We start from the raw sequence: 23,251 nt of genomic DNA, 5'->3' as shown, positions 1-23,251 counted from the left end.
CTCTGATCTCTGTTCAGGCAGCTTTTTGGTCAAATGTCTGGGATTTTGGTCAGCTCAGCTTGGAAGCTCTTCCTGGCACTTCCCAGTTTGCCCTAGCAAGGAGCTGCTTGGGGCTGGTAGAAATGGGGAGAGCACAATTTGAGGCATACACATGTGGCCAGCATGCAGCCCTCAGGGTGGTAGAAGCAGCCCCAGCAGCTGGATGCAGGTAGGTCTGTGGGGCCAGGGGTTGGAGGGTCAGGGCTTGGGAACTGTCCGAGGGGCTGTGCTGGTGGGGGACCCACACACAAACATGCACGTGCGTGTGTGTGTGTGTGTGTGGCACGGGTGTGAGAGGGGATGGGTGTGTGAGAGGAGCTAGTGCCTGCTGACACTGAGGGAATCTGTCTGGGTGCTGGGGCTGCAGCAGGGTGAGAGGGAAAGGGGTAGAGGGACCCTTTGGAAGCAGCATGGAGCTGCGTGGTTGGGCTGGAGGCACCAGGGCCAGTGCCCTTACTTGCAGGGGAAGGACAGCCAGGAGACACTGCAGGGTTGTGGGGAGCAGGGCTCTGTGGATTGGGAGTGAGGGGCACTGGCAGGGTTGTGGGGGCTGTGGCTTGGACCAGAGGGGTGGTGGACTATGGGTCAGGAGTAAGGGGCACTGGCAGCACCAGGAGGCTGTGGGTTGGGTGTGAGGGGCACCAGCAGAGACAGGGGGGCTGCGGTTTGCAAGTGAGGGGCACTGGCAGGGCTGGAGTCTGTGGGTCAGGAATGAGGGGCAGCAGCAAGGCTGGGGCAGGGCACCGGCATATCACCGTCTCCCACAATCGTATGTCCCCGTTTCTGCCCCTCTCCTGCTCCACCTCTTTTTTTGAACTGGAAATATGGTAACCCTACTTTAAACTACAACTGTACTAACTGTATTGTTTTGGTATCTATCACACCAAAGTTTATGTTAGGATGAAGTTCATCTTTTCCCTCAAAGACCAAGGCTTTAGAGAAAACCAGACCTTAAATAGCTTGTAACAAATCGACACAAACCAATGACCAACGTGTGCTTTATTAACAGAAACTAGGTTTAATGAAAGACTGTGGAGTGAGTGGTTTAGTGGTTGAAAACACTCAGACTCCAGTTTTAGGAACACAGTCTAACTCCAGATGAAGGCCTTAAAGTAACTCTTTGTTTGTTGAACCAATATACATCACAAAACTGCTACAGACTTTTCAACAGAATTTGGAATAATTTTCGTTACTGTTTAGACGAGACCCCCAAATGAGCAAATGAGAAGGGTGAATAAACTTTTCTCCCTCAACCGTGGGAAAAATGATAGCATTTTAATCACCAATAACCACGGTAATAATTAAACTTTCATCACCTACATGCTGAATGAAATGTATATGACATTTCCATGATAGCTATCATATGAGATGAGAATGGGTACGTGTGTAAAGAACATAACAATATTTGTTTAACTACATAAATTATTAAGCTCAAAAAAGAAGTAGATGTAAAGGTTGGTAAATTCTCTTAATAGTTAATATATTTTGTGTCATGACTGTTATCAGAATTATGTATCTACAAGTTGGGCAGCACTGAGATAGTTTGATCTGATTTGCAGTAACACCGACAACTATTAAAACAGCCATTAATTTCATTCCAAATCATTTCTTCATTGAAAAAGAGAATAATACTTATTGGATTCGCAAAACCCTCTGTCTTCTGTTGCTTCAAATAAAAAACTGCTGCCTGAAGAGTGATTCCTTAATAAACACTAGACATAATTAATTCCAGAAAGAGACTGATTAATAATGCTAACGATTAACCAGAACTATATTAAAATTCATTTAGGTGTTAAATTTGAATAGCAACAGCTTAATTTGAAAGTAGTAAAGGTATATCGGTGAGCTACACTTTTTGAATTTGGGAATAAATATTGTTTAAATTGTGATATATTCTAATAACCAATAATTGGAGTAAGTATTGAAACAAGTAACTAAACAGACATTCTTATATTTTGTGTGGACAGGAATTAGGATTCTAAATCAATTACTCCTTCTCTACTTCTTTTAAGAACATTGCCAGCAGAACTACACTCTATACTTCTGGTGGCACATAGTTATTGAAAAGTCATTAAGAAGAAAACAATCATATTTATTATCTTATCTTATCCATAAACTTCTTTCAGTAGTCTTAGAAAAACAAGATTAAAAGCTATGAGGTAAGAAGCTTAAATGTCACAAAACCAAATAAAGTAGACTCCCAACTTTTAAAGGAAATACTTTTACTGTAGTAACTTTAACTGAAAAATGTAAATATTTAAGTTTGTGGCACATTTATATTCTGCACCTAAAAATATATCCAAACTAAACTAAATGCAAAGCCATCTGTTTGCACTCAAGCTTTTGTGGGGTTTTTTGCCCCATTTTACTGGTAACTGTGATGTTAATTATCAAGTAAAGACATGATAATTACACAGGACTTTTTTTTTCCATTAATACAAGGGCTCTTGTTCAACATCTACATGCTGAATAACTGTTTCTTCTGTCCCTGAAACAGTAGAAAATCTGAAATGGCCTAAGCACTTTACATTTCAAACTGAATACTTAAATGCGACTGCCTTATCATGGGTATTTTTCATTAAAACTACTTAAAATATACAAATTACATGTCATCCCCTCTCCCCATTATCAAACTCAAACTACCTTGGTGGTACTTGTCAATGGTAAAACTTCCAAAAACACATAAGTTCTATTTTCAAAAAATGTCCTGGTGATTTCAAAAGTTTCTAAGCCATTTGGTATACAGGATAAGATTCTCCATGAATTCAAAGGTGCCTGTACACATGCTCCAGGATGTGGGGGTTGAGAGGGGCATTTGAATTAGAGTGGCTCTCTGGAGCTGCTCTAATTAAAATGCATGCAGCATCTTGTGTATTCAGCGTCCCACATTTGAAAATGGTGACAATGGCAGTTTAACTAAAACTCGTTTGACAGGCTTTAGTTAAAATGCCTCTGCCACCATTTTGAAACATGGGCCACTGAATACAGGAGGTGCTGTAGCATGCTGGAGTGTTCTCATTAGAATGCCCCAGCAGGCTCAATTAATTGAATCTGCTCCGACATGTTCTAATTAAAACGAGTCGGAGCACTTGTAAGTGCCCAGAGTGCCTAACTCCCTTTGATTTGAATGTCTTTGAGGTTCTTGGCCCTAGATACTTTGAAAATGTTACCATTAGGCTTCTATTCATTTAGACAAGAAGCCTTGTTTTCAAATGCAGCTAAATTAGGCAATTTTGGAAATTTTACTTTTTTGAAACAATATTAACAAAATTTTAAAAAATATAATTTACTTTGCAGGATTTGCATCTTGAAGTTAGTTTCAACTGCTACCATATAATGGAAACATTGGACATTTACTTAATAATATTTTAAATGTGAATTAATACTCTTAGGTAGTTGTATAACAATAGTTTAATGGTCTGTATTAAGATTGCTACATTATACAATGAGGTATTTCCAATATTGGTGTGAATGTTGTCCATGTTGTGGTTCTGTATTTTGTAAAAGAATTCTGTATTGAGAGAGAAAGTCCAAATATTTGTTTTATTAAGTGACTTTTCCTGGATTTCTTTTAAACTGTGGTATTCTTTAAAAGCAACTAAACAGTTTCTGGAACCATTCAGTGAGTTGTCCTAAAATAATGAAAGAATTTGTTGTCACAAGCCATAAATTCTTACCTCAACAATATCCGAATTTGTTCGACTCTCATGTGGCTCATTGTACTCTGTATATTTCAACAACACTTTGTCCATATCAGTACTGGCATACTGGAACAGTTTGTTGGTGCTGTTGAAGATGATTAGAGCAATCTCACAGTCACATAGAACACTCAACTCATAAGCCTTCTTCATTAACCCAAATTTCCTCTTCGTAAATGTCACCTGAAAAAAAGAAAACAGGTCTGTCAAAAATCTGTAAGTCACTATTTTATAGTACTTTTTTCATGAAATGATAAATTGCAGTTGCTGTAGTTTTTAAGAAGTTCAGAAAGGAAGCAAATAAGTCTAAATATATTTCTAACTTAAAATATATATATATCTGTGAGTGTAATCTAACTGAGGCAACAGAATCCTCCAGGCACAAGTCAAACAACAGAACACAAAAAATACAGGGAATTTCCAATAAATTGAGCCGTGAATTTTTCTTCTGTCATTAAGCAGTATAACGTGTTAGCACTGGATCTTCCTCTATAATATTTCAATTCAGTACAATTATCTTTGCCTACACTTAAGTCATTTAATTTATTTTGCAGATGCCTTTCTCCCCAACATTATAAAAGTGTGACTTTGTACTGTAGTTCTGAAAAACTTTTAATAAAGGATTTGTCCTATTAATATTCAATAGCTGTTACCCTCACTGCGATCCTTTCCAACATTGATCTACCACATCATTAGTAAGAAAATATATATTACACCTAACTTAATTAGTTAAAAAATAGATATGATGTCCAGATGCAGGCACCATTGCTTTTGTTTTACTTTCAAGTTATCAAGCACCAGTACAGTGATAAAGGTAAGAATGAAAAGTACTGGCCAACCAGCAATGCTAAGATGAGCTCCTTCTTGTCTATACACAGTGATGGATATGTCTTATCTTATTTAGCCATGGATGTTTGGAAATATGAACTGGCATTTTAAGTACAATCAAATGATCCTAATTATGTTATCTTGCTAAAAACAAGGATGCACATACAAATTCTAAGATTAAGTCAGTTATTGCTATGAATCCTTATGAAAAATATGAGCAGTACATATCTTTTAAAATTACAACAGGGTCTATTTTGAAATAAGAAAAACCTTTATTTTCTCTCAATTGCTCTGCAAGTCCCCGTAAAAGCTGCTTAGTATGTGAACTCCTTACCAGGGCAAATCTAAGCCAACAGTGTGAATGAACTTGGTTCTGTTTCTTCCTCTACGCCATTTGCACTAAACAATTAAATAGATCTTTTTATTTTTAATGTTTAGGTCTCCTCTTCAGTAATTTTCTGGGATTTTTAAGTGAATAAAATTATAACATGAGGGTATTTGATAGAACTTGAGGATGAACACTAAATGGGTAGAATAGGTCTGCTTAATCTGACAGTACTACCGGTACTACTCAATAACCTAAGTAAAAGTCCCTCTGCACATGCTTCAGCAAGGAGATACAAAAGTGCCACTGTAAATGGTTCACAAGGCTGTTGTTTTATCTTGTTATGATCCTAATGCAAGCTAATGCTAACTGCAACCCCAGCCTACCTTAGAATCCCAGCTGGTTCCACCATGGAAAACGTGAGCTTTAATTATTGCTAATTCGTACTAGCTGGTCCATCGCATAGATATACCTTTATACCATTGCTTTATACATTTATTTTTTCAGTAAGGTATGCTACATGATGTCACTTTTATACCTATTTCAATCTTTGTAACTCCTTTACCAAAATATGGTTAAAAAAGAAGATAGATTTCTATTAAAATGTGATTATTCAAGCATTTCAAAAAACAGTTTTAACAGTGCTGGTCTTAAGAAACTAGTTTTGTCATGACTGATATTAAGACATATCTGAACTGGAAAAGCCTCAGTAGCTTCCACTACTTTGAATGATCAAATATGAAATTGAAAACTCATACTACCATTGAAAAAATGATCACTTTCAAATGCCTTTTAGAACTTTTCTGTTTGTAGCAAAAAAATTGCAGTTCATTTGTATAGACCTATATGTACATCTATAGAATGTTATAGAAACATGCAGACAGTACAGTGTACTAATTCAACATATTTTTCTGCATCCAAAACTCTGCAATCAGACTTGTTGACCACAGTACTGTAGGTGGGGTGTCTCTATACAGTATGGTTTCTGTTGTACAGAAACCTCAGAATTTAGCATGTTACAGCTTCTCACCATCAAAGTACACTTCAGCACAGAAATATCTTTAAAGCCACTGTTTGTGTTTACTGTTAGGTGCTTCTGAACAGTTAGGGTAACCACACAGATGTGCTGCATAGCACACACTTATTTCATAATACTTATTAAAAAAAGATACTGGTTAGAGTTACTTTTTGTGGAAATTGAAAATTAAAAGCACAACGCATAAGTTACATCTTTTATTTTTTCTTTAAAATGTAATCATAATTGCTCTGAGTTTAATTCACTATTATTTCCACTATTATTGCTCTTTTTAATGATCTCCAATTCTATTTTAAAATGCTTTTTATCATTGCTCATAAATGCATAAAAACAATTGTACCTATTATGGTTTCTAGGATGATCCAGAATATTACTCATCTTTTTAAATATGCCACTCATTGACAGATCACAATTCAGAGCTTTTGCATCGAAACATAATAACGTATGGTAATACTTTAATTTCTCATAGTTTTACACAAATCTGAATGAAGAATGTAACAATATTTTTAATAAGTGTGTTCAAGGGTCAAGATTTGCAGAGGGTAAAAATCTTTTAAAGGTATTTAAAAATAAATTCTCATTTTATATAGCTTTATGGGTCCATATCAACAGAAGAAATTTATCTTTATTTATCTTCTCAAAGAGTTAGGTGAGTATCTTTTGTCTCAGTCTGTTATGTTAATTGTATTAATCTAAGTCAAAATAAATATTGACCACAATGGACAGAGAATATCTTATTGCTTCAGTAATTTTGCTGAGTTTTAAAGATTGTAGTAATTTATTGAAAACGCTGTCTCTTTTTGTGTAGGTGCAAGACTGCTTGGGATCTACATTTTAAAGTCTGTGACACTATACTTAAGTCATAATTTTCACTTCTCCTGATTCCACTAAAATCATGAAGAAAACACAAATTCTTTTTAAATATAGCTGCATTCCCACAAGATCTTGGGTAGCTTAACAACAGTTCTAAAAGTTTACAGCTGATGAGGAGGAGGAAAAAGTAGTATTGTAATTGTTTGTCACACGTTTGATCACTTTATATTACTGAGGCTAGGAAAATCTGCAATAATTTTGAGAATGGATCGGGCACCCAACTTCTACAGTGATGGAGGCTTATATAGGTAGAGAGATGATCTGTCAACCAACATGATCTGTCTCTTAGGGAGAGAAAACTCCTATCTTGTAAAAATCTTGTTGCATTTTATAGCCAGAAAAAAGCATGATGATTTGCCAGTTATTTTTATTTCAAAATAAAAATAAAATGAAAAAATAAAAATGAAGTCCTGCCCTTTATGAATATTATTATATATTGACTGTGCCACAATTGGGTGAGTGAAAGCTAGAAGAGAGGTGCAGAGAAATAGAAAATGGCTTCCCTGTATGGGGAGGTTTACATTTATCTGTCTTTAAAAGACTAAAACCTGATATACTCATAACTCATGAATTAAATAGAAAATCAATTTCCAGTTCTTTTAAGCAGTTTTCACAAGTACAGTCTTGTAAGTATCATATAGTTCTTGCAGATATTTTCAACAAGATGCAGAGGGTATAGAGCAGGTACCTATGTAACAGGATGAAACCTAACCTTATCCACTCAAATGATATATGCTTTGCATAAGCAATATGATTTATTTTATTCATTTAGAGTCTGATTTTCCAACAGCTCTCACCACACAATGTGAACGGGGTACTCAACATCTTAGGTGATCAGCTTCTTGCAGCACTCACTCATGTATGCAAAGAAAAGAGGTTTAAATGCTGAAGCCTATACTGGCTGCAAGTAAATCATATGCTTGCTTTAAATATTAGGAAAGAAAACCAAAAAACTGTGAAAGAACCAGTTTCTATCTTGACTAAAATAAATCCAGGCTTCCTTTTTGTGCCTTTTGGACAAAATTCTGGCTGGAAGTTAAGACTACTATATGCACAAGAGGAAAGACACAGACCAAAGGGGATTGTGGGAAGAATATTTTTCCACTCTGAGTCTGGCCCTCCTTCAAGTCTATGGAAAGACCACTCCACAGTAAAATCTAGAGGGGCCTTCTCAGGCATAATCTTGGGTTCAATAACTATGAAGTCTGTGACTAGGGCTGTAGCCAGCCACAACATAGGCACTCATTTATTCCCATCTTCAAATCTTCAAATCTGGACAAGTGCCAAATTTGATTTGTAGCAAGTAATGCTTGTTTAAATTAAATATATTAGAAGATATTTTAGTGGTGTGTAGATGATTTTACATATTGGAATGAATAATACAAACTGTGTGCATGTGTATATATGCTTTTCGTACCCAGACAGTGCACCAATGAACTGTGGTAACAGAAAGACACAGCAGTAGTTTTTGTTTATGTAAAATTATTGTCTAAAAAAAATATTTGGCTGCTTGTAGATCTGAACTGATAAGGAGATGAAAAGACAAGGCTGCCAGGAGGTAGAAGCTTCCATTCTGCTAATCCAGGTCTTTGGAAGGAACCACTTGACTCTGTGAAACGAGCCTCCTTCCAATGTTTTTTTCTTTGGCCTGTTCCACTCTTTACTTTCAAATCTGTGATAATCTTCCAGGTTGATTTTAAGTGACAGCAGTATCACTAGTAACACATACTGCACTGTGCAGTCCTGGAGGCCATAGTTCACTTTTTCTGTTTTTGAAATGGTAGCTCACTCCCTGCCATGACTTTGCATGGCTCCCCGTCATCTGTTTTCACCCTAATATAAAGATCTACAGATCTAGATCTACACTAGAAGAGGGGTAGATGCAGGAAAAGTGGGCAGAAGCCCCCTCCCCTTGCATATGTGGCATTCTGCATGTGTTTGTGTGAGAAACTAGGGAAACAGGACAGTAGATTTATCCCAGTATCTGATATATACTGCCTGACTGTTGTTAAGTTGATTGTCCATACTTGGTTTTCAGTGTCGGATTTCCTGATGGTGGGGCCAAAGTGGAGACAGCTGATACGTACATGGCAAGCGTGATGTACCTAACCTCACATTTTCATAAAATCAAGATGGCATGTACAAGCCACAGGACTTTTTAGTTAAGCAGCCAACAGTAGACACATATACAAATCCCAACAATTATTCATAAGTTTGCAGCCTCTTTCCTATTCCCACCCTCCCTACTCTCCCATCTATTTGATTTTGTTTGGCTCAGTTTGTCATTTTAATGGGCTACGCTGCAAAAATCTGTGGCTACACTCAGTGGCTCTGGGAAGCAGAACCACTGCAAGATTCCCTCTAGACAAATCCTCCTTTATGCGATGACTGGGCATGCCATATTCAATGAAAGGCCCTTTAAAGAGCAGTAAGGGACTCTTCAGCAGCCTGCTGCCATGTTCTTGTAACCCTCCAGCATAACTTATAGGGATGAGACAGCAGTGAGTTATGTTGCTAAAAGAACTATTGTGCTTGACAGCCTCAAGCATACTGAGCCATGACTTGCTGAATAGCATTGCTAAAGAGTTCTAAGTAGGATGTCCTAAAGTTATGACTGTAATAAATAAAATGTCCCTATGTTAAAGACAAAGTTCTTTCAGTATATCATGATTGAGGTTTATAAGAAGGAGGATTTTGTACTTTTTTGTTATACTCTATTTTTAGTGTATTAGCACACAAATACTGGAGAACAAAATTAAACGAAACTGTGAGATTATTTCCAGTTTTATTCTCCATGAGTCCTAAAATTTTTAATGCACAGGAGCTGATTTCTGTTATGAGATTTATCTTCAAGAGTAAAGAAAGGAGGGATAACTCAAATCTGTTAGTGGACAATATATCAACTCAGAAATTATTAGGTTATGCAGTATTCAGAATCTTTTATTCCTACATGTTTTAAATACTTCTCATTTTCTAAATTGATATATATCAGAATCAGACCCAAAAACATTTAGATATATGCATAAATACATTTATATGTCAATATATGTCTACATCTCTATATTAATCTCTGTTACGCTATGTTGCTTCACTGTTTAGAACACATAGGATTAACTCACTTCTATCTAGATATATGTGTCCTAGGAAATGGCATCAAATTAGTGAAAAACAAATCATTTCTATCAGTATATACATAATGTAAATAGCTAACACACTATATAAGAAAGTTGACTTCTTATCTATACAATATTCACTGGTTCTGGTGGGTACAAATAAATGTTTAGGGTAAAAAAAAAAAAGCAAAACATGTTTACTAGTTCAACGCAGCTAAAATGTTCATAAGGTAAAGGTCAAAGAATATTTCATTCCCTGCTGAGCAAATGGTCAGGAAGCACATTTGTCTGCATTTCCTGTCATAACAGGAAGAGTGTAACTTCTTCCTCTCCACAATGGCTTCAGTTCTGCTTCCCACCTCCAGCTCCTTCTCCCTCAGGGCCTTCCAAATCAGTCCTTACAAGACAGAGAGGCAGTGGCTTTTTCTGAACTAGTTTTCAACAGAGCTATATTTGCTGATAACTCATTTACTATTGCACTCTCCTTACTTAGGCTGTTCATTCATACTTCAAATTAAAAGTAATTTGACCTAAATATTTACCTGAATTTAATTCACTCTAAATTATGCTCAAACATACATTGATAATACAAACATACGTAACTGTAATATATCGTCAGTTTAGCATCTCTTTAAAACTTTTTCTTACTGAAATTTCAGCTGGATGGGTACAACATGAAAAACCTTAGACTAAAGTGCATTGGGGCCAATAGGTCAGCCAAACTGAGGAGCCTGGCCACTAGAGAGAATGCCAAATCTTGAGATAACCACTCTGATAAAACTTGTACTTGTGCCTAACAAGCATGATCTATTCCAGTGGCATTATCTGTGATGGAAGTAAACTTACGTAGGACAGCAAGTCAGACATTCAGCAATTAAGGACTACATAGGTTTTAATGCATAGGCCATTGAAATGAGAGGTACAGAGATGTACTGTTATTGTTGTGATATTCTCTTCTGATTTGAAAAAAAAGTACTCCTGAAATCTGAAGTCTTGAATAAAATCAAGCTAACTACTGAGTACAGACCAAAAGGTTAGGGCCATGGAGCAGTATTCATTTCTACAGTAAAACGTCTCTGAAATTCTTCTCAGTAGAAAAATAGCCTGGGACCTAGAGCAGTTATGTGTTCTAGCACCCTGGCACACAGGTGTGCACACAGCACAAAGGTGAGCTCTCCAGCCAGAGCAAAAGAGGGCTGCTCCCTGCGTCATATTCACCCTTACTGGAGCCTATTACCTGACAGCCTGACTTCTCCCCTATCTTGGGAGGCTGTCAACAGACAGACCCCTGAGTTTTAAATTGCTTTGTATGTATCCCTGATGGGTTGCATGGAGGGTGACTGAAACCTGAGGCATTGGGGCTTGGGGATGGAGGAGACTGAGGACAGACTCCTTGACCTTGGGTCCTGGCTCCCTCAATTTTAAATCACTGGTTGGCACACATAGCATTTAAAGCCCAGGGGTTTGGGAACTGGGTCAAGGATAGCTTCCTCAGTTCCCTACCCTGAAGGTTTTGAAATCACTGCCCATGCCACTCAGCTGGGTTGTGGGGGGTGGCATTTAAAGTCTTTGGGGCTGGAAACTGGGGTGAGGAAATCTTTCCCAGCCCCAGTGGCTGTGATATTGCTACAGGGTGGCATTTAAAAACTGAGACTCTGGGAGGGCTCCAGCCCCAGGTGCCCCTGACTTCCACTGCTGCACATCTCTGGGTTAAACTGGAGGAGTGCATGGGGCAGGGGTTCTTCTCCTATGGCAGGAAATCTTCCAGAGGTTTCTAACTGCAGGAAAATGCCCATCCCACCCATCAGCTGATTGGGAGGTTGGCTGGGAAGGAGGACATTTTCATGGGGTTGAAACTCTCCCAGGGCTCCAGGAGAGTTCTCCCCACAGTAGAATGCCTTTCCACCCATCCCATCAATCACCTGTTTGATGGGACAGGGGGTAAGATCCCCATGGGGCTCCCTGACAGCTCGGAGGGAAGGATATAAAGCACAGAACTGTGGGATACTGGGTGTCATCCACACCGAAGAGAAGCATGCAGCCTTTCATGTTAAAACCTGAGGAGGGAGATCTTCTGTATAGATAACTGACTTCTTGCAGAAGAGCCACTTCTCTTCCTTAAGTAATTCCTTGAACCATTGCATGCTCTCCTTTTTTTGCCAGAAGAAAGACTTTTGTCCTGGCACAAATGTAATGCCTGTTTGTGGCCCAGGAAAATGGTGAAGACAAGACTGACAAATCTAAAAATAATTCTCATGAAATGTCCTCTCAAATTTGTGCTGATCTGTGCACTAAATCACCACCCTTTTTTTCTGCTTATACAGATGAAGTTCTGATTCAGATGGGAGTCTATTATTCTTCCCTTTTGAACAGAGCTAAAACACTGATAAAAATAGATGCACATAACTCTGAAATTAGTTTTGAAATGAGCAGTGTGAAATATCAAAGTCAGTAGAACAAATCTAGGTTTTCCTTCAATTGGTCATTTCCCTCCAGGATATTTTTTCCCTGTCCTATAACCTCACTTTGCTTATCTGCTTTAATTTGTTCTCTGTTGAGCTGACACCTGCAGCAACTCTTATTTTACCTAATTATTGCAAATGCTGGAATCCAAGATTTATACAAAAATCATTCTGCACATGCATTAAGTAAATATTTAAATTTTATTACTCCAATACCCTTTTCAGACCAACTACAGAACCATGCTATACTTTGGGGAAAATGTCTAATATGTGAGCTTATTTTATTTTTCCTACAGGATTTGATGAAACTGAAGGACATGTTCCAAAAATATATAGAGAAACATGAGCTAAGTACTGGTCAGTTTAAAGTGGGAATCTAGACAACAGAATGCTTCAAAAGCAGGACAATAAAGAAATATGAAACACTTCAGGAAGAAGATGGGGTAATGGAAATAAGCAGGTGCTGTTTAAGACCAGATACTGCTTGTCTCAGTCATACAAGTTCTCCCGCGGAAGTATGGCAAATTAAGATGTTCAAAATAAGAAAAAGTAACAGAGGCAGACACCAAGATATAGCTCACAATATGACAGTCCACTCTGCTGGGTTTAGGTGTTGCTTTTCTAGATCAATGTGCTGGTTACATTTAGCTTTCAGGCCACAGATTTCATCAAGCATCACAAAATGCCTTTCAATACCATTAATATTATTAGACTGAAATTAGCTTACATTTTCTGCTTATTTTTAAGATTTTGAAATTTCATAACAAATTTGACATTTAAAACATTCTAGCCAGCCTTACAGAGGGTCATTTTTGAGGGCATCAGCCTTCCAAAGAAGATGATAAAACAGAGCCACAAGAACTTCCTTTATACCACTTTATACTTGACACTCCATATAAATTTGGGCCAAATATGTTATATAACATATATTATATAATGGTATATGACATCATTTACCCAAATTTATATAAAGTACAAAGGGTTGCAAAGGCATTCTTGTGGCTCTGTTTTAACAACTTCTTTTGAAGGCTGATGCCCTCAAAAATGACCCTCTGTAAGGCTGGCTGGAATATTCTGAATTTCAAAATTGTTATGAAATTTCAAAATTTGAAAAATGAACATAAAATGTAAGCTAATTTCTTTGGAGAATGCCTCTGACCTGTGAACAATGGTAGAACTGGTTGCCTTTTTTTTTTTTGAACTTCAGAGGAAAAAAACAAAGGAAAAATAGCAAATATATGTCAGAATTATTTTAACAAATTTCCTACTCCTTACTTTCAAATCAACACTTGCCCTCATAAGAACAGTTCTTCCTAATCTGATTGCTGACTAGTTTCAGAACTGGTACTCACAGAAATCAAGAGGTTATAAGTCCGGAGACAATACTGATAATGCTTGGCTATTACTTCAAATGATCATGCTGCTGATAGAGAATGCAGGGAACTATGGTCAACAAATTGCTAGGACAATCTTAATAATATAACTGTAAGCAGTATTACTGAAGATCTCTCATTCTGTCAATATTTAACAAGAATTTATTATCCGATGTTATAGTAAGAAGAAAGATTTTGGTCACACTGGCCACTCAGGACACAATTCTTTTGAAAGTATTAATTTACATTTAATGCCAGGAGAGTAACCAAAGTACCCAAATAAGTATGACTTTTCTCTGAGTCTGTGAGCTATTTTTATTCTTCCTCCCCCTGTCCAGAGCACATGAGAGCAGTTGTTAGGGATGGCCTGGTTGTGTGCAAAGTTTTCACAAATCATGGTGGGTGTGAGGCTGTATGGGAAGAAAGAAGATGTCATATGCTCTCCTTCTCCCCCCTCACCGTCATGTAAAGGCCAGGCAGAAGCTGGCTCACTGATAGCATCCATAAAATAACGTCCAATGTATGGTTCCTCATGATTATAGGGCTTTGTCTTGCCCTTATGGAAGTCAATGGCAAAACTCCATTTGACTGCAGGATTAGATGTGCAATGAGTAAACAGTATCCATTTTTCATTATCTATTTAAAGGATTTCCTTGTTCAAACCCAGGAAAAGAATAGATCATACACTTATGCCATACCATCTTCCCACTTCTATGGAATTTGTAGTCGAAACATACTTCTTTTGACAGTTTTAATTTACATTTAATATAAGGATAGTAACCAAAGAACCCAAGTATGTGCAGCCAATTCAACTTGCTCAAAAGAAATACTCTTTTACTTCTAGAGTTTGCTACTATTTTTGTCTCTCAAGCTGCTTACTCCTAACAGTATAAAAGACTTCTCCTACAAGACACAGTGACTACATCTACATGTTTATTAATGCATAGTAGTTACTGTACATTTAGTTTAGTACTTGCTTAATAAAGTACTAAATAAACACGCAGCACAGCAGTGCCGGCACACGATTTTTTAGTGACTCTTACTGTGCAGTAGCTTAATAGTACCGCGCAGTAGCGTATTAACATGTTTTTTGCTTGGCACGCTACTGCTGTGTTATTAGGCTACTGCACTTTAAGCATCTCATGTAGATGCACCCAGTAATAATAACTGCTGCCTCTGTTGGGGCAGATCTGTGCTCAGTACTCAATGTAATTAATCAGGCAGGGTTCTGGACAAATGTGTAGGAGTTAGAGAAGCAGAATTATCATCTCCTGGTTCTGAAGCCACTGCCAGGGCCTCTTTCAGGAGCTACTCCAAATGATCAAGGTAGACTCAGTGGAGCTGTAGTGGGGATTGAAGGATCCTAGTAGTACTGTATTCTCTGGCTCTCACTCTTTCTTATGCCACACATGCTGCCCTGTACAGAATTAATGCATTGATGAAATAGCAAAGGGGATGCACAACAGCATACTCCACTACCATGCTGCATCCAACACTCCTTGTATAGAGAAGGCACCTTGAAAATTGCAATGCAAATGACTATATGACAATTTCAAATAAACACTCTGTGACCCATGGAAAAATATTTCTTTAAGACAGAAATGTGCTAGAACCTAGCCTTACAAATTCATTTATGTGAAAGAAGTGTGTTGCTGGTATATGGAAACACTGAGTAAACTTTGCAGAAATGTGCCGCAACTGGGACACAAAGAAAATTAAATTATGTTTTAATGAAAAATGTTTAGCTTATATATCCAAATATTTTCCCAGTCTTTAGAAATAGTATGCAACAGTATAAATCAGCATATAAAAATTATTTTAAAATTATGTATACATATATATAAAATGATGGAGCTTCTCTCAGAAGATATACCAGCTCATGGGACATAAAGCATTTTAGCAAATACTCCTGTTAAGTAGTAGCATCTGTTCAAACTGTTAAAAGAACAATCAGCCATCAGTGAAAATCCAGTCATACTGAATCATTGGCAGTATAGCTAAACCTCAACAATCTAATCTACACCGCCTTAAAGTCAATGGAAACATCTTTCTGATGTTTCTATTGGGTCTTGCATCAGTGCCTTAAAGGGCAGAGGAGGAAAACCAATAGAAACAATTTTCTAAGGGAGTTTTTGAAATGTTTAGAAATGAGACAGGAGCAGCATGCCAGTTAGACTATGTGGCTGTTAAAGATGGTAAAGTTATGTTTTCAGGTTTGTTACTGAATCTGATTTACTGAAATTATAAAAATAACCAAACCCCAGCAAAATAAATGCTTTCTTTCAGAATATTATAGTTAATAGTAGTATTCCAGTGTTATGGCTATAAGTGGATGCAGGACTGCAGATGAAATTACAACGGGATCAAGGAAAGGCTTTTAGAAAATTATTAATTTTGAGAACCAGTATTTGTCTTGAAATAAATAATATGAAAATAAATAATATGAAAATTCTTGAAATGCTACAGTGAGTGATTTAACTGTCAATATTATTTATTTTTTAAAGTAAATTTAGTCTTCACGAAAGGTGCCAAACTGACAGCATTGGAGACTGAAGTCCTCTATAGGCCTGTATTAGAGCATGAAAGTGAATACTAAAGCTACAGTATAAATTAATGTTACCAATGGCAAAATGATGTAGTTTTATTTACAATATGTTTATTCAAACATGGTTTGAAAGAAATTGTGGTAATATAGGATAGGCCAAAACAACCAGTGTCTAAATGGTTAATGATACATCCAGTTCAATATTTCAAATTTAATTTAAATTCTAAGCTATAAACCAATTAAAACAAATATGGTGGTTTTTTATTGACAGAATTATTGCTTTTTGGCTTGGCCCACAGCAATAAGCAACCTGTAGGGAAAACACAGAATGTATCCATCATAAATCCTAGCATTGTTTGCTTTTTAAACTTGATTTTCTGCCATGAAGAGCACAAGTCATACTCACACTACAGCATTTACAAATTCAAAGGAAGGCACATTTCAAAATTAAAATTTAAGGTTATTACTATATCGGGTTGTTTCTGCATGGCATTATGAGACTTTAAATTCTAATGACAACATAATAATTTCCTATAATACAATCTGCATATACAAAGAAAATAATGAGTCAAATATATGTAATTAGTGTATTAATAGTAACTGAATACTAAATGCTTTTTGATGCACTGAAAATAATTACAGTAGATTAACCCCAAATTGTATCCACACTCTTAAGGGAGAACTAGTGATACTGTTAAACAATTTTATTTATCTTATTTCCATATTTGTGCATCTCTAATCTCACTACATTATATGAGGTATAAATAGTAACAGTTTTTTCCACTGGTTTTAATTTAGGACACCATACGCTGAAATTAATTTTTCTAAAAATAAAAGTCAGTTACTTTTGCTTATGATCAGATTTAACCATTGGATTTATTGCTGTTAATATTTGAACCATCCCAAATTTTTTATTAAAAATCTGAATTGACTGACCATGATGTGCCTACATCATCAATATCATTGGTACAGTCTTTGTTTCATGATGCATGAAACATACAAACATTATTAGATGTTTGATATAAAGCTGTGTGTGCAACTGCTTTTTAAATTCATGTCTAGCAAAATAATAGCATAGATTTTGTCCTACAAAAATCTAAACATAAGAATAATTTTACTTATGTTTCACTGCATGCAAAGAGACTCCTCACGCTAATAAAATTGATTATGTGTATATAGCTTTGTAAGGTTGGGTGATATGTGTCACGATCCTATAAAGACTTGAAGTTGTATTTCACTTTATGCATTCAAGTCAACTGGACTACTCACAGAGCATAGAGTTAAGCAAATGGAATATCAGGGCCTGTGTTAACAAATTATAGCAGATTAAAACTACAACAGGTTGAAACTTAAAAATAAATGTCAGACATCTTCATGTTTACAAATGTACTGCCTTTAGATATTCAGTATGAAAATCTGCTAAAAATTTCTCTCTCAACTGATTCTTTGGACAAACTATACCACGAATATGCCACACCATAAAACTCTAATAGAGACATTTTTTTCTACGTACCTGTCTGTTACGTTCATCCATAATCCTCGTAATCTGAATCTTTTTTCTCCCCATAGTCCCCGTTTTTCTTCTCTCTTTCTTCCTTAAAATTATGTATTTTTCCCTTCTCTTTTCTTCCTCTTTCCTGTTTCCTCAAAACAAATCTCCTCCTTCAGCACTTGCACTCCTTAGTTCACAGTCCCCTGCATCCGTTCCTGCTAAACACACAAAGAAAATCAAATGTTAGTACAAAATTGACAACTAGACAAAAGTTACTACAGAGTTTACTAAACGTCCTAGTAGCCATTATCACCTAAGCAAATTTTAACAAATATTTATTAGCTTATAAAGTAAACAATACATAAGGTAATACTAATAGTAGCAATGCAAAATTCTCTTTGTTTAATTGTAAATGATCCCATAAATCCTTCAAGAAATAATTAAGAGGACCAAAATGCATGTTTCTTTGATTTTGTTACATTAAGTAGTTCAATTTTTTAATATTGTTCACCATTCTAATATGAAAAATTACCGAAATAAGAGAGTTAGTGAACCTTTTAAAACTGGTGTATCCTAAATAGGCTAGCTAATTCACTTCTGAAGAGAAAGCAATCTTATATTCTGATAGAAGAGGTGATAATGTTCCTTGTTATGCAAATAGATGGACCTTTATCAAAGTGCTTTTTGATATAAATGTCAGATAATTTAAATCTAAGTATTTTAATCTTATTCTTTAAAAATTACAGTTACTGTATATGCTGCTTGAGATACTTTATAGGGAAAGTAGTACTTCTAAAGTCCAACTACATTTCAAAGTATATTCCAGACTATCTATACCAGTGGCATGTAACTACAGAAAATGTAACTTTTTAAGTAAATGTAGCACATATTTTAATAAAACAGTGAAATAGAAACAGTTGCTAAGTGAAAAATGCTTTGAAAGAATGTTTTCACAATTCTTGTAATAAATCCAGGTAAGTCCTCTACACTTTATAAAAAACTAGTTGCATCATAAAGTTAAAGGTGCTTAAAGAAAAATATTTATCTATGTACAGTAACCATATTCCATTATAAAATGTCATTAACTACGGGATTATATCTATAAACTTGCAAAATATTATTTAATTGTAAAGTGATAGAAAATATATGGAAAAATTCACAAAACAAGTTATGCTTAATGCAGTGCTAAAATGAATGTAATGTGCTTATTCCTCCCCCCACCCCTTCCCCAATTCCTTTTGCAATCCTTAATTCTTGCCATGATTTTCATTTGAGTAAAACAGCAGAGGGTATACTTAAATACTAGAAAACACAGAAGCTAAAGAGGGTTCAATTACAAATGAACAGTGCACTTTTTTACCTCAGTCCTAAACTACATGAATAATATTTCTTCAGCCATCAACATTTACCAATTTTATAACACGGGTTGATGCTTCTTTGTTTATTTTAAGCTAGGGCTCTTGCAATTAACCTGATAAATTCCCCCAATATGTTATGTAACACTAAGCCGATGTCCTGGCCATTTAATCCATTATTTGGCTCTGATTCAAAGCAATTGAGGTGGAAAAACTGGACTTTACTCAGTCTGATCTTCAGTTCTCTCCTGATTTTCCTTTTCATACATTTAAGATCTATTCAAAATGTTATCACTTTAAGAAAAAGCAAGACTTTTATCACTACCAGATAATGAAATTGAACAACTGACTATTATGTTACTATTAATTCTGCTGGTTCAAATAATATTTAGATCCTAATACTGTTTGCATTCCTTTACCTGAATGCCTTTAGATATCACCTAAATCATTTCTGTAATATAGTATATGGCAAGTAAAATGGAATAATCTGTAATGTCATCTATATAAGGTGCAGAGTTATAAAATACTTCTGCAGATTTTTTGCCCATGTGAAACACTTTAGCGATTTTTCTGTTGCTTAAAATGACAGAAAGACAGCAGTGCACATTAATCATACAAAACTAAATATGTGCCAAAGAATAAACAATAAATCAATTAAATGTATTTATAAAAGCAAATTTTCTAAACAAATCTAGTCTTATCTGATATTTACTGTTGACAAACAAAACCAATCTATTTTTAGAAACAGTCCTAAATTTCCCTGGACTGAGGTTTTTTTCCCCCTGTTTTTCCTATAGTCTTACCTCCAATACAAAGAACAAGTTAGAATGGTGTTTCCCATGCACATGCAGGACCCAAAAGAGTCTAACAGGCTTTCTCTGTAACAGTAAGCCAATACACTAATCCACAGCAAATGCATATGGAACAATTTCCTTTCCTTTCATTCAACTGAAGCTGGTGGCACTATCGGCTTACAGAACTACGCCTGCCTAAGCTCTTATTCACTTCAAGGTGGAAGGTCAGGGTGGACAGATTAGAGCAGTGGTGACAGGGTTAGCAAGGATGAGAGTAGCTTTACAGATCAAGATTCTGAAGCTGAATGAGTAAAGAAAAAAATCACTAAATGCAGAAAATCTACCAGGAAGGGCAGACACATCCCCCAGTGAAGTAATAGTACAGTGAGTCCCACCCACACACTTACCAGTTCCACATTTAAGACCAATCTTCCAAAAAACAAAAAAACTTTTATAAACTGCTCAGAGTAGGGGACTCTTATTTGGTGGCTACACAAAATATTCCTAAAATAGTTTCATAATACCTGTTGGACCAAATTGCACTCTGTTACACAGAGAAAGTCTACTAGGCATATAAAATTCACTGCACTTTAACCAAGAATGAAATCTGGCCATTTTTTAAGGTAAAAAAAATCTATTACAAGAAAAAAGCGTGGAAGAGAAGTAATGATCATTTCACTGTTAAATGTTTAATGCATTATTTGCAGGAAGTCTGATGGGGAAACCCCCCCCAACAATGTGTTAGACTGTATATATCCCATATGCGCACTGCATGGAAAAACAACTGTGAAACCACCAGGCAAAAAGTTGTTTTTTATTGAATTCACCAGTGGAGAAACTACTGTCCTACTTGCTTTGTACTTATGAGCCTAATGACAAGTAAACATACTGAATTTGTTTAGTGAATTTCTTTCCTTTTTGAATAATTTCTGTCAATTTTTATTACTACTAATAATACATTATGATAAGTAGTGTTTTGTGTAGCTTGGGTTATGCACACATCTTCATACGCAAGCATACATACACAGAGTTCTTAACTATACTTAATATATCTTGGTGTACATTTATATACATTTTTATATGGCAAACACAAACACACACAAAACAGCTAATGGATGAAGTCAAACATAACTTGAAATGAGGAAATCAGCACATTTGATTCATGGTTATTCACATAACCTTCAGAGAACTGACAATGACGGTGCCAAAACAGAATGTATAGAATTATGGAGATCTTCAATTGCCTACATATGTTCTAAGAACTTACTTAATGTTCACGGTACTTTCTGGGAAATTCTTGCATGGTTAGTGCATTACATTTTTTAAGTTCCAATAAACTGGTCAAATTATATTTTCCAAACGCAAATACATTAGGTAGAAACCTTATAAATAACACAAAACCTGAACTGTTCCACAGGCTTTCATTATCCAAAAGCACCTACAAGGGACTTAAAATAATTCCAGAAGCTGGCTGAAATAACTTTCTGCATGAAAGAAACTTTCCAACATAATGACATAGTTACATGTAAACAATTTGCATAAAAAATGTCATAGCTACATGCTGTGGTGTTACAGCCTTCAGTATTTTTTTCTTTTAGCAAACCCAAACATAAAAAAAAAATCAGACTGCTTACTAAAAAGAGGAACTTCATTTTGGCGGGCTTCTGTTCACTTTATGATTTGGCACAGGCAGAGATAGCTGATGGAAGGGAGGATCTGAGCCCCAAGAAATTTCTGATGCACAAATGCTGAAGATTATTCAACCACTCCTCCTTCCCTCTCTCTCTCTCTCTCTCTCTCTCTCTCTCTCTCTCTCTCTCTCTCCCTCCCTCCCTGAAACAGAGGAGAATCTTGATAGAATGGCAGGAAACACGCACAGAGTGGTCAGGGAAGGATATGACATCAGCAACCACGAACAATAAAAGGTGTAAAGGTGCTTCCTTCCCTAAACTGTTCCAGAAGTGCAAAATGGGAACCAAAACTCTCCACTTCCTTATCCGAACAGAACTGTCTGAATCTGCTCTGCTGCAACACCACAGACAGAGAGTTCTTTGAACAAGTCACATAAGAGGCATTAAAGAGTATCTAAACAGGGGAGTGAAAAGATTTAATTTATAAACAAAGAGGAGGCCAGAGAAAAAAATACTTAAAATATGTCACTGATTAACATTTTCATGGTTGCTTTACAAAAGAAATAGACTTGACATAAATATCTCCCTATCCTACTAGCCAGTATGCTTCTCAAGTAGGTGTATTGGATTAAACAAAGAAAATCATGTATATAAAAGAAAAAAACATGCTGGTAACTACCTCTTGCCCTCAAAATTCAGTCACCTTGCCCTGAGAGAGAAAGCCCAAAAGTGAAAGGTCACTCAAATCAGTGGCAGTCTTTCTATTGGCTCAACTGGGCTTTACATCATTATTCAGCAAAATGTGGCTGTAATGCTGAATAATGATGTGTCAGAGACCATTAGTTTCTTTTAATGAAAAATGAGTCAAAAAGCAACATCAACAAAATCATGAAAACTAACAAAACTCCAGCAGCCTTGATTTGAACAAAACTCCTGCTGAAATGTCACCTGCACATGGACTGATCAGTCACAGTATACAGATCAAAATAGCTATGCAGTTTTACAAAAGATGCATTCAATCAAGTAAAGATGTTCATTATTCTAAATCCCATGCCCTATACTAATTAATACTGCAATAAATGTAGAATGAGGGCAATAGTTACTGGGCTAACTCCTGAAATGAGCAACTCCACTGGATTAAATTTCTCTCTAATGTAATTCTGTGCTATTCAATGGAGACAAATAAACACCAATTGATAAATTTGGTCTTTAAGGGTCAATGAAACTGCATGGATGTACCTGAAGGCAGCCTTAGTTTAATTAACAGAAACTTTATATGCTACTATTACATATTTTGTGTCATCCCCACTGCAATAGGTCTATAAGACAGAAATGGCATGCCCTACTGTACTGCTCATGTGAGCTGAAAGCAATGTAACAAATGAATCTGAGTCATTTTAAGATTTTAAACATCTGTCCACAATGCTCTGATTTAGAAATTAAATGCAAGCTACACCTATGCATTTTGATCTGATGGTTGGACTGCCACATTAAAAGATGTGGGAAGGAATTCATTTTAATCTGCCAAATTTATCTCAAGAGAACTGCATTTTGCTACAGGAAATATAAAACAAACATTTAAGTCATAACAGACACATATTGTAGCATATGAATATAGCGTATTGCAGATAGGATATGTAACACTGAAAAAGGTTAAACATAATGCATATACTTTTAACCAGTAAGG

The 23,251-nt window shown here is 36.0% G+C and overlaps 1 protein-coding gene across 13 annotated transcripts in view; it reads right to left on the bottom strand.

The window, feature by feature from the left end:
• The window catches only part of MEF2C (myocyte enhancer factor 2C), a 161,736-nt gene that overhangs the window by 77,377 nt on the left and 61,108 nt on the right, over nt 1–23,251 (bottom strand). For 8 of the 13 annotated variants that reach the window (XM_019516904.1, XM_019516908.1, XM_019516911.1 and 5 more), the window contains exons 2-3: nt 17,806–18,002; nt 3,717–3,920 (exon numbers count right to left, since the gene is read on the bottom strand). In XM_019516904.1, coding sequence (XP_019372449.1) covers nt 3,717–3,920; nt 17,806–17,859 — 258 coding nt within the window. In that variant the 5' untranslated portion in view covers nt 17,860–18,002. Of the gene's footprint in view, nt 1–3,716; nt 3,921–17,805; nt 18,003–19,942; nt 20,229–21,567; nt 21,734–23,251 lie in introns of those variants that run through there. The other 5 variants (XM_019516902.1, XM_019516907.1, XM_019516901.1 and 2 more) reach the window with 5 other exon arrangements.

This window comes from Gavialis gangeticus, unplaced genomic scaffold (assembly GCF_001723915.1).
Source record: "Gavialis gangeticus isolate Ggan-Ray unplaced genomic scaffold, GavGan_comp1, whole genome shotgun sequence".
Taxonomy (NCBI): Eukaryota; Metazoa; Chordata; order Crocodylia; family Gavialidae; genus Gavialis; species Gavialis gangeticus.
This window is presented reverse-complemented; position numbering and strand designations above follow the sequence as displayed.